The 12,919-nt window shown below is 40.0% G+C and overlaps 2 protein-coding genes across 7 annotated transcripts in view; both read right to left on the reverse strand.

Annotated features, from left to right (window-relative positions):
- Positions 1–12,919, reverse strand: part of LOC126937587 (acyl carrier protein, mitochondrial-like) — a 398,652-nt gene that overhangs the window by 166,696 nt on the left and 219,037 nt on the right. The gene's annotated exons all lie outside the window — the stretch shown is intronic.
- The window catches only part of KDM4C (lysine demethylase 4C), a 416,349-nt gene that overhangs the window by 64,362 nt on the left and 339,068 nt on the right, over positions 1–12,919 (reverse strand). For 2 of the 5 annotated variants that reach the window (XM_050761128.1, XM_050761130.1), the window contains 2 exons: positions 5,131–5,316; positions 3,520–3,621 (listed from right to left, as the gene is read on the reverse strand). In XM_050761128.1, coding sequence (XP_050617085.1) covers positions 3,520–3,621; positions 5,131–5,316 — 288 coding nt within the window. Of the gene's footprint in view, positions 1–3,519; positions 3,622–5,114; positions 5,317–12,919 lie in introns of those variants that run through there. The other 3 variants (XR_007719783.1, XM_050761129.1, XM_050761131.1) reach the window with 3 other exon arrangements.

The following is a 12,919-nucleotide window of genomic DNA, read 5'->3' on the forward strand; positions in this document are numbered from 1 at the left end:
CTGCATTCACTTCTACCCTATTTGCTGAATCCACTTGTGCTACAATTCTGCATCCTTGGCTAATTAAAAGGGAATGTTACAGTGGGAGTGAGTGTTTTGGAGTCTCTCCCTATCAATCCATAATCAACCTGAAATACTGCTTGGCCTTTTATAATTAATGAATTCACATAAAAGTATACTGATTCTTATTTTTTCATTAAGTATTTTCTCAATAACAGACACTAAAAGCATAATATGCTCTACAACACAATACAGGATAGGAACTACTATTCTAGGGTATAGAATTTGGAAGCCTCAAACATCCATCTTTCCATATTAATGAGGCCTAGAATGTTTCACTGTTGTTAGCAATGAGAGGTAGCCCACTACATCATCACCCCAAGATTAGTTATATAGTCATAGGTTAACCCACAGAGCTCTTGCTTTGAGCCTTTCAACAGATTCTGTGTATTGTGGTGTCCTCTCCTGTCCTAAGCCCCAGCCTCATGATGACAGGAAGGAGTTGCAGTAAAACTGGCCTAAAGACCCAGAGGCTGGAAAAAGCATTCAGGCTGGGTGCGGTGGCTCATGCCTGTAATCTCAGCACTTTGTGAGGCCAAGGCAGTCAGATCGCTCAAGTCCAAATGTTCAAGACCAGCCTGGGCAACATGGTAAAACCCAGTATCTACAAATAATACAAAAATTAGCCAGACATGGGTGCGCACACCTGCAGTCCCAGCTACTCGGGAAGCAAAGGTGGGAGGATCATTTGAGCCCAGGAAGCAGAGGGTTCCAGTGAGTTGAGATCATGCCACTGCACTCCAGCCTGGGCAACAGAGTAAGACCCTGTCCCAAAAAAATAAAAAACAAAAAAGCATTCAGTAAGTGCTGAGCAAGGACTCAGCTGTATCACTGAGATGAGTGTTAGAAGACACATGAGAGAGAGACAGACGGTGGAATAACAAGATCCTAGATGAGTTTCTAGAATGGGAGGTGCCAGTACAGAAGCCACCCTACCCACCCTGCTTTCCATTATGCACACAAAAAACACTGCTCTGAATAAGGCGCATATGTGAAATACCTAACACACCTGACATAAAAGATGCTCAATAAACACTAGTTCTTGTTCTCCTCCACTAATCCCATTCCCTAGCATCAGATAATTATTTTAACAAATTTATACCAAGCTGCTCCTATGGATAGCCAAGTGCTAGCTGATAGAAATAAAAAGACAACGACAACAACAAATACTGTCCTGACATAGCTACAATAATACTAAAGGAAAAATACACAAAATCAGATAAATTAACTAATGCAGTGTTTTCTCTATAAAAGTTCTTCCTCTCTTTTAAATAGGTATCTGTCTCCATGTTAATAGCCACGACTTCTAAGGTTTCTAAAACTATGAATACAACTTAAATGTCATACTTTTCTGGAAGAAAGAATATTAAGAAAAAACACTATGTACCTCATATAAGATGTATAAAGAGGCCATGTTCATTGCAGTGAATTAAATATGCAGATCATTCTAACCTAATATGAAAGTTTACTAAGTAACTTGCCAGGAAAAAACATTGCATGCCATCTTCTCACCTCTGTTTTTCAGGCATCCCTTCCACTGGGCATCTGTCTAGTTTACTCAAGTGTGAGATGGCCGGTGGGGTGCTATATTTTGCAGAAGTGTATGGTTTACAGGTAGCTGACTATTTGCTTTGAAGAAAAAATACATTTCCAAGGCTTTCAGTTTCATAACTACTATGTATTATGTTGTCTTTTCCTTACAAACATCTGTGCAACATTCAGATAATTGGGTTAGGAATATATCCAAGTGGAATCTTTGGAAATATAGCCAGAAAATAGGTTATAATGAATCATGCAAAAGGTGGTGAAGTGGACAGCGTGACGACACACATTGACAGATGAGCACACACTCATGTGCACACATAAAGGAGACCTTACATCTGAAACACAGCAGTGACATTCAAAAACGGTGTTTGACAAAAACGCTGGCAAACACATGCTAAAATTTAGGTTGAAATAACAGGGATCAGCTGTATACTTCCTGTGACATACTCTTTTCCATCTTTAAGAATTTTTACCCTATTTTTTTCAAACACTGCCTATTCTAATTATAAACTCTGTTTGCTGCTTGATGGAATAATGTGTTAATAAATCAGATGAATTTTATACAATTATTCAAAATAATTTTACATCCAAAGCTCAATAAACAATGAATAAGCTCATATACTTAAAATAATTAGCTGGGCACAGTGGATCATGCCTATAATCCCAATACTTCGGGAGGCTGAGGCTAAAGGATCTCTTGAGCTCAAGAGTTTGAGACCAGCCTGCGCAACATGAGAACTATTTTAAAAATATATTAATTAAAAAATAATAATTTATGACACTAATGGAATAGTAGAATTTTCCTTAAAATGGTCCTTTTGGATGCTTTATAGCAAATAATTGGGAGAAATAAAAAATAAGGGACTCAAAAACCCTAAAGTGAGTAAAAATGGAGATTCTACTGAAGCAACAGTAGGTTTATACTTCATTTCACCTAAATTGTACAGGCATCCTCCACTATTCTGTAAAACAACTGGGCCAGGCTGCCAAGTTAGCCTGAACTTTATTTTATAGTTTTCACTGCTATGATTCGGCAATTGCCCATTACTTTCAAATAATCAATGCATGGTTGAGAATACAGACAAACTACAGTTTCTGCTCTAAGAAGCATATCTCTTAGCATTCACAGTTGACACAAAGAGAGATATTTGAGTGAATCTGAACTTTTCTATGCTTGATAAGGAAAGAACATTTAAAGCAATAGGGGCAAATCACAATGTTCTTAACCAAAGTTGCCAGATTCTATAAATTCCTTCTGCTTAGTTCCCAAACACTTTGGGGAGGAATCCATACTTGGAGTCTCATGGAAGAAGAATGGATAAGAAATAGCTACTAGAAATATACTTTAGAAAAAGAGTGCTAATAGTGCTTCTCCCAGAAAATGTAGCAAAGGCAATTTATGAACACGAAAATTTTTCCGTCATCAGGAAAAGCTGCCTCATGTAATGTTGTAAATTACATGATGTTTTCCCCAGTCTTTACAAAGTGTACCAAGCTGAAAGCGGATCTGTAGGAGATAGTAGTTTCTAAATCACCTCAAAGTCAAATATTTTCTTTTTCATCATCATTTAGGAAACACATTAGTAACCTAAACCTGACTGAACCACACACCAGAGTTAAGAGGAATGAGTCCTGATTAAACACCTGGATCTCTTTAATAGCAACTTCAATATAATCATCAGTAACCACAGGGCTTTGGAAAATTAAAATGGTAATGCATGATCCCAAGCAAAGCTTCAGATGAACACCTCTAGCGCCATTTGAGGTTTGGAATTCACCAAATAATAGAGTATGAGCTAAAAAGGCATTTACATTCCAGCACCTGCCACTCATTATCTGCATCTATTTGGGCAAGGAATTAAACTTCTCTGAACTCAGGTTTCTTATCCTCAAAACAGGAAAAACACTACTCACGTGGCCCAGTTCACATAAGATTGTAGCACCAGCAGCAGCAGCAGTAGAAGTAGTAGTAGCAATACAACTTTCATTTTTTGAGTGCTTACTCTGTGCTGTGAACTGAAAACAACATGGTGAGGTGGGATACCATGTTTTACAGATGACGAAGCTGAGGCTCAGAAATAAGAACTTGCACAGGGTTGCACAGTCTGTTACTGGCAGAATCTAAGTGTGAACACCAACTACTCTGACTTCAGAGGTCATGAACTTGTTCACATCTCAAAATGCATTCATATACATTCTCTAATGAGGTAATCCTGTTGACTGCACACAGTCATGTAAGGTGTTATTACTATATTTTTTTAAAAGTTGCTAAAATGTATTTTCTACTGGATACATAATACTATTCTTAGCAAAAGGACATCAACTCAAGAAACTATGGAAAAGGCATGAATGAATATGCAACTTGGAACCTGAAACAATGAAAAAATAAGACAAATAAAATAGATGTGACAGTTGGTGACATCATTTTGTACATTTGTGCATCCACTCACATCCGCACAGAGCCCCAGTCCACAAACATCAAATATCTCTCAAGACATCAATGGAAATTGCTGAAAGCATTACAAAGAGCTGGGAGATTTGTTGTGTGTGACTCCACAAGCCAATGCTGATGACTTGGCAGGCCGCTCACAAGAGGTTATTAGGGACATAGGACAAGCATGTTAGGCTGCTAATAGCCTGTGGCCAAGTCTCTCAGGGAAAACAAAGTGCGGCAAGTTAGCAGAGCCGAGCATCTAGACAATGCTTTAGCCTCCTATTTGGTAGCCAAAAACAATTATGGTGAAATGGAAAGCTAACAAAGACATATCAACTATCCCTACATTGGCATATTTCTAAGTGTTTAAACCAGAGGAAAGATTTCATTCTCCAAGGACAGGTCAACAGAAATATGGCTAAATTCATGTTATTTGCTTGCAAACACTTTTCCCAGAAATAAGCTAAAAAACATTTGTTCTCTATATTTCTCCTCTACTTTTCTATTTTTTTCTATGAGACTATCCTCACTCCTTCCAGAGCCCCAGGCTGTCCCTCACATATGTCATCTCAGGCAGCAAAGTCCCAACAGCTCCTGGCCATCCTACCTCTTCCTTGACTGTGCTGCTGCTCTTTGTTTCTTCTAAAAGAGATAAAACAACATCCCAAGACCACAGTGTACAGTTTCATAGACTGTTCACTACATAATCTCAGGTGGTGATCCCCTCGCAGAAATGATTTCACTCTCATCCTGGATATGGGCAGTGCACAATGTGTACAACTAAACTCAGCAGCCCTGTGTATGGATCCAACACCAGAACAGGCATGAAGAGTTTTCTGCATTCATCTGTTCATTCACTCATTCAACTCATACAGATTTATTGTGTCTAGTGTGCACCAGACACTTGACAGGTCCTAGGCAAATATCAGTAAATAATAGTGTGCAATCCCCGCCCTCAAGGAACTCACGGTCCAGACATGTCAACAATGAGTAATATTACAGAATAAAGCACATTTTGTCTGGGAGGTAGTCTAAAACAGGAGAAAATCCAGACGCGGTCCTAGCACTCAGGAAGGGAGGGCACGTCTTACCACATTGGGGTTGACCTTATGTCGAAAGCATGTAATGTTCACCACATAAGGCCAATCGTCAGGCTCCATCAGTACCCCAGCAGCATGGGCACAAGTGACATGGAAGGAGGCCGGGCAGCGACCGTAGGAACACTGGATGCAGGCTCCAGAGACCCTCTTAACCCGGTGTCTGCAGAAGATGCATTTCTGGAAGGTTAAAACAGAGAAGAACATCAATTCACGTTCTGTAACCCAGTCAGTTCCCACAATTTACAGAACAATAGCTACTAGAAAAGAAAAAAAAAAAGAAAAAACTGATTACATCAAGAAGTCCTGACCCTCCAGGGGCCCTAGTGGTGACAGCATCTGTGGCAACGTAATCTACTTACTTTAAAAGCAGCACACTGCTATGGTCACAGACTACCAGACATATGTTTAACTATTTCTTGTAGCAAGGAAAGCCAAACACTTCTGCACATACTCCCGTAGGCACAGAGCTCAGGAAAAGACCCCAGAGGTGCTCCTATAAATAATCCATGAATGCTGAAGCTACTTCTGTTTTACCCTCCTGTACTGCAGGTCTTTCTGTGCAACAAGAAGTAGAATATGGGTTTGGAGGACAGGTCATTCTTTCATAAATTAGATGTGGTCTTCAAAAACACCCAAACAGCATAGGGGCAAGTTAAGTTTTCCAAAGACAAGGAAATGTAAAGTGTTAAATGGTCCAATGTGGAAACTAGTGTTTAATAATCCAAATCTGAACCCTTCATGACTGACAAAAAAAATATGCCTCCCAAAGGGAGAAAATTGAAAATCACCCCAAAGGGCATAATTTGGTTGAATATCTATAGCTGATGATGCCTGCGGAAGAGAAGATGAAAATAAAAACAGCAATAATGATTACCACAATTCAAAAAGTAAATTGCATACAATTAGCCCTAAACATTATCAGTACATTTGTTATGAGAGATAGAGAAAAACAGCTTCACTAAATGTAAGTTGTGAACAAATACTCGAGGGTTAGGAAAAAATGGCTGTAGAAAAACACAGGGTCAGCTCTGGAAAGCAGAAGAAACAATGATCAAAAGCTCAAATTTTCATTCCGAAGAGTAAAAAAGGTCTGAAATCTCATCAAATGTTGGTGCTCTTCTTTTACAGGTAGATTTTCTTTCCTGGGACAATAAAGGTACTTAAACTCAAACCCTTCTAAAAACTAATATTTTATCAGAGACTTGCAAGAACCAATGTGCATTTAACTCCTAACTCTTCATGTCCTGACATCTGATCAGTGACTTAATCTTTTAGATTCTGTCTCTTAATCTTACCCTGATCTCTCCCTACCATCCATACCAACTGCCACTGCCTCCGTCCATAGTGTCTTGCCCAGCATCCTAATGGATTCTCAACGTGTATCTCCATCCTTTATTTCATTCTATCTCCATTTGTCTTCCCCAAAGCTGCCAGAGTGATTCTTTACAACATGAATCTCATGTCACCACCACCGTACTTAATATCCTTCATATAATTAAAGGTTTCTCTTTATCTCCAAGTCATTCCAAAAAAAAAAAAAAGGAAAAGCATTAGGTGGAAGAGCAAAGCTTATAAAAGGCCCTTCATGATCTAAGTGTTACTTCTCACTAGTCCCCATAAGAACCCTACACGTTAAGTACTTATGTGATTTCCTTATACATCGAGATTCGATGTATAATTAAGCATTTTTAAGTGGAGATTGAGGATACAGCTTAGCTGATTAAAAAAATCACACACAGCTGGGCGCGGTGGCGCATGCTTGTAATCCCAGCACTTTGGGAGGCCAAGGCAGGCAGATCACGAGGTCAGGAGATCGAGACCATCCTGGCTAACACGGTGAAACCCCATCTCTACTAAAAATATAAAACAAAACAAAAAAAAATTAGCCAGGCGTGGTGGCGGGCGCCTGTAGTCCCAGCTACTCGGGAGGCTGAGGCAGGAGAATGGCGTGAACCCGGGAGGTGGAGCTTGCCGTGAGGGGAGATCGTGCCACTGCACTCAGCCTGGGCGACAAAGAAAGATTCCATCTCAATGAAAATAACATAAATAAATAAATAAATAAAATAAAATAAAAATAAAAAATCACACACATGTATATACACACACAAATACACAGACAGAGAGAACCATAAAACTAAAAAGACATCATAATCTGCCTAAGAGCACGATTTAATATTCTATCATGGTATCTCTTAGAAATCCATGCTATCAGTTTCATTACATTGTTCGTAATTTTTAGTATTTTGGTATCTTTTTGTCAGTTCCAAATACTTGAAATGTGATGGCAGATACAAAAGCAAAAACTCCTATTAGGAGCCCTAGGCATTTTCAATCTTTTAAGAGTCTAATTATACAACATAGAGGTCAGTGTTTGAATAAGTTAAGATATTGACAGGTATATAAAAGGTGAAATGATGTCTTATTTTCCTAATTAAGTAAGATCTTTTAAGAGTAGGACAGAGTGTTGTGACTTAGCTAATTAAAGCATTGGTATCTCCCAACCTCCATCACCATTAACTTCCTCACCAAAGGAGTAAGAAGACAGAATACACTTAAGCCCAGAGAGGATTCAATCCTTGGAATCTAAGGAGAGACTTGCCCTATTCCAGGAGGACCAGAAGTGGTGACTTCTAAGGACAGAACCACAGTTTCCTTAGAAAGTCAACCTAACAGTAAACTATTACAACTCAATGCTTTGCAAGATGTTTATTCAGAGTTGAGAAGACTTAAACATCACATAGGTTCTTGCAGAGACACAGAACCCCATAAAACCTATGAGGGGAGCCGTTGTGAATGCATCCTGTAAGACAGTTAACATAGCATTTCAGACCCCCATTTTCATTTGCTTGTTGCTAAAATGGTTTTTTTTCCACCCTGGCAGAAAAATCTCTGGAATTTGATGCCTACAGATACCTGGGCTACAGAATGGAATCTAGTAGGTTTAAGACATCTATGTGCACTTAAGAATGTTACAACAAAATACGTGCTATGAAAGAAGTGAACAAACCGCTACCTGGCACTAGAATAATATGAACAGGCATGGTACAATGAATGAATCATGCCTGGGGACAACAGAGGGAAGAAAGCTTTAAGAAAAGCAAAGACGGACTGGATCAAGGTGGTACACTCAATCCCTGCTACCATCTATCCAGGCCCAACCCCTACATAACTATGTAGGAAAAAGGATGAAGCCAAAACAGCACTGACAAATAAGAGACAGTGCCATCAGAGGACCAGAAAATTTATGGAATTCCTAGATCATGGGAAACAGGTGGGATTAAACCAACAGAGAAACCAAAGAAGATAAGAACTAATGCAAAATAAGTGTTTGGCAAAGAATATCCTTTAGGCAAAGGATACCAAAGGAATAAGAATAATTCTCAGCCCCAAAGCCTCAGAGCCACCCCAAACCAAGTATCCACAATAAAAAAAGAAAAACAAGAAAAAAGGAAAAAAAAAAAAAAGAATCCATAATTAAAAGAAGCAGAAACCCCAGGTCAACATGAGGTAATTATTTTAAAAACAGTGCCACTCAGAATGTTTTTAACATGATGTTTCTAAAGATCTTTAGGCTGGGAGTGGTGGCTCATAATCACCTATAATCCCAGTACTTTGGGAGGCTGAGGCAGGTGGATCACCTGAGGTCAGGAGTTCAAGATCAGCCTGGCCAACATGGCAAAACCCCGTCTCTACTAAAAATACAAATATTAGCCAGGCGTTGTGGTGAGCACCTATAATCCCAGCTACTCAGGCAGCTGACGCAGGAGAATCACTTGAAGCCAGGAGGCAGAGGTTGCAGTGAGCTGAGATCACAGCACTGCAGTCCAGTCTGGGTGACAGAGTGAGACTCTGTATCAAAAAAAGGGAAAAAAAAATCTTTATGCATACTAAGATTTGGTAAACACTGCTGTAGGATAGGTGGGCTAGTTAATGTTTTCTCTATCCCTAGCCTACTGAGAAACTGACAATTCTTTGTAAATTTTATATTAGAGACAGGGTTTTGCCATGCTGCCCAGGCTGGATTTCAAAATCCTGAGCTCAAACAATTTGCCTGCTTTGGCCTTCTAAAGTGTTGGGATTACAGGCATGAGCCATCACGCCCAGCCTTGATTTTGCCTTCAGAATAAAGCCATGAGAATTACTAGAAAACCAAAGTAAATAATATGCCAGGGCAGAGCTCCTGTCTCATCTGAGAGTCAAGGCTAGAGAGGGAAGTAGAAAAAAAACCTTGAATCAACCCCAAACTCAAGATAAATGAAGTTTCTGTATAAAAACATATATTAAAAATAAAAATTGAAAAATAAAATAATAAAATTAAAAAATAAAATTGGAAAAACTGAAAATTGAAAAGTGTATGTTCTGTAGGGAAGGGAATGAAAGAAGGTTAGAGAGCACTGGATTCCAGGGAGCTGATCGCCCAGCCAAAAGCTGTTAGTGGGCATCTCTGACAGGACAGTTCTGGCAAGGCTGATGTCAAGAAGAGAAGTGGCTCTGTTCTGCCCCAAGGTTCTAGCACATCTGGGTGGGGCCACTGAATTTGCATTTTTAACAAGTTTCCAGTGATACTGATGCTGTTGATCCACAGCTTACACTTTGAGAACCATGAGGTTACAGGGTTAAAAAGTGAAAAGGCATCACTCATGCTGACAGCTTCTAGTACAAGGGAGTTAAGGAAGTGCAATGATTTTTTTTCACCTATTCTTCAGTGTCAAGGGCTGAGAGAATCCTCAGGCCAGTGTGATTTATAGAGCACTGTACTTTCTTGGGGGACTGGATTTCCATACTTATTCCAGTGGCATAGGCCATTAAGGCTACTAATGGATTGCAGAAGTAATGAAGTATCTGGCAATGAGGCTTTGTGTATCATTAGATTTCCTTCAGCATCCAGCTTGGCAAAGGGCATCAAGAAATGATGAGCTGTGAAGGAGCTGGAGGTTCAAAGCACATCTCCTTCCCCTTTTTCCTGTTAATATGATTTCTGACATTATTTTGTTGTTGTTTTGCCAGTTTTATGATTCTTTTTTCTTACACAAATAGGCAGGTAATTCCAAAACAGGTGTGAATGCTTTTTAATTGTTGTTTCGTGATCAAGTCACAGGCTAATGATAATGACACATTAGCTAATTTCTTTTTCCTTTTGCCCCCTAAAGACACTTTTTCTAAGCACCACACAGCAAGTTAACATTCCCAGCTCAAACAGGGAACAATGTTTGGCTCAACAGACATCACTATTGCTGCAAGGAAGTCAAAGGATTGAGACTAAAACCTTCAGTTTGCTCCAAGTCCTTAAATACAGGGTTCGTAATAGAATCCTTTGATTTTTAACCCTACCTGTAAGACTTATGTTCTGCTCATTAGTATTCATTAAGTCAATCACTCATGTGTCAATACTGGCTAGCACTGGGGGAAGTCTGAGTTCTACAGTAAGGAGGATAGTCTAGTCACAATAAAATGCAGAATGGAACAACTGCCATTTGAGAGGGAGATTCAGAAGAAGAGAGAGTAGATTAATAAAGAGAAATCAATTTATCTAGTCAGCTAAAGAGTGGCTGGGGAAGGAAGGAAATGGAGGATATTGAAAAGCAAGGTCCCCAGTGCACTGCCACCACAGGGTTTGGGCTGTTTTGTGAGAGGCAGCAATTAATATGCAGCCTCATCCACATATGAATGATATGATAAAACAAATCCTGTTTACTTGGGCAACTGGTCATAACATGATAAGTCCTCTGTCTCTCTTCCCAAAAAAAGTTATTTCTTATGCACTCCGAGTTCAGAGCATTAAAATAAATGGCTCATAATGCCAAGTGTGTTGAATTAAATCCTTATCATAAATAAGGTATAAGAAGCCATTTATCTCAAGGCTTTTTGTTTCGTAAGATTCACCCTGCAAAAGGTGAGAAAGCTAAGAAAAGTCAAGTAGCGGGGAAAGGCCAGTGGGATGAGCTCAGCTAGGCCAAGAGACAGAGCTAAAAAAATGGACAGAGTTGGCCAGGGATCAGATATAAGGTTACATGTATTCACAATAAGGCTAATGAGTCACTGCTGGCACTGAGAAAATGTTAAATAAAAATCACAAAAGAATTCTAGAACTTGAAAGGCCAAGGCAGTTCAGACACAAACCGACAAATTAACAAATGACTTGTGAAAAGTACTACGCCAACAGCACAGTCATATTTTGTTTTATTTTGGATCAACAGATACATCACAAGGAAGATCAAGTATGAATCCTTTCGGAAGCACCTTTTAAGCCAAGTAGCCAAGTAGCAGAACACTGACTGTACACATAAACAGCCACTAACTATATGACTGTTCCCTTAATGCATATAATGTATTATTTCACTCTTTCAGCCATTTCAATACTTACTAAATATCTTCTATGTACGATCATTTTGCAAAATGCAAAGGTAGAAAAATGAAAAAGATATACAATCCTTGTATTTAAGGAGCTTAATTTGGTATAAAAAATAGCTATAACAAAAGCTTTACAACCATAATCACAATAGGAAAGATAAAGTACTGACAGATTTAAGAGACGATTGGACTGGCAGGGCAAGGCGAAGCAGCATGTGAGCCTCACTGGGTTACCTACCCCCACCCAGCCCTCAAACCATTCTACTGAGCAGATCTAGGAAGAGGGGCAGGAGAGGATGAAATTCATGACAGCTACCTGAGGGGCACTAAATACAGGACAAGGAAGCAGGTATGACTCTACTTTGATGACTCAGGTCATGGAGGAGCCCATGATGTGGCAGGAGAGTGTAGGCAGCTCGCCTCTGCACCACTCTGAACTGAAGGCCAAGAGTCACCGAGACCAGACACAGCTGGATGAGTTCCATCCTGATGGCTCCCAAGAACTCATAATAAAGCAAAAACAGGGTTTCTCTCAAAGTTTTCTGTAATTAATTTCTCGGAGTTCAGATGCTGTGTGCAGTGTGTCGGCACCAGGTCAGCTGCTGCACTGGAGGGTTACTGGCAGACATGCTGCACACGGGCTGAGTCTGCAGCCGCAGGGACCCAGGGCCTGCCTCATGGCTCAGAGAAGCTACCCAGCAGGGTTTTAAAGGACTAAGAAAGCCATAAAGAAGAGGCAGACTGTGAGCTTACCCTGAAGGACTAGCCAGCTTCAGCCACTGCATGTAGGAGTGGGATGAAGAAGGAGGAAAAACATTCTAGATGGAAGTAACAAAGCTCAGAAGGAAAAAAAAAAAACATGAGCAAAACGGAGTCAGGAAGTATGAGCACAGCCAAGGGATGGCAGGCTGAAAAGGTGGGATCCTGAAAGGCCTTGGACTGTACTCTGGCACAAACTTCACTTGCCCAGGTGAGAGACTCACTATTGCTTATTAGTAGCAGCTAATTTTTAGGTGGAAATGAGGACTACCATTTTATTATAATTCTCTGAGTGGCTCTGGGTTAAGCCTCAGGCAATCAAGCAATTCTACAGACAACCCAGAAAATCAGCATCATCTTTAGCTGGAAATGCCTGTTGGTCAGGCATGTCTCTTTGTCCATCTTTTTGCTCCTTTAGAGTGGGACAAATTCTAACCTGCCTTTTTATTAAAGGCACCTGTCACAGTATACAAGCTAAGTATCTGGGGAGTACCTCGACCAACTGCCATACTCCTCTAGGCTCCCAAGTAGGGAGTATGTAGTACTTCCTAGTTGTCTGTCTATGAATTCAGACAGACCTGGTTGGAAACTCTAGCCTGGCACACGAATAAGGGTAAGTCACTGAAACTGCAAAATTAACATGGTCCAAACAGACAGAAGTGAATGGGTG

The sequence above is a fragment of the Macaca thibetana genome, chromosome 15 (genome assembly GCF_024542745.1).
Source record: "Macaca thibetana thibetana isolate TM-01 chromosome 15, ASM2454274v1, whole genome shotgun sequence".
NCBI classification, from domain to species: Eukaryota; Metazoa; Chordata; class Mammalia; order Primates; family Cercopithecidae; genus Macaca; species Macaca thibetana.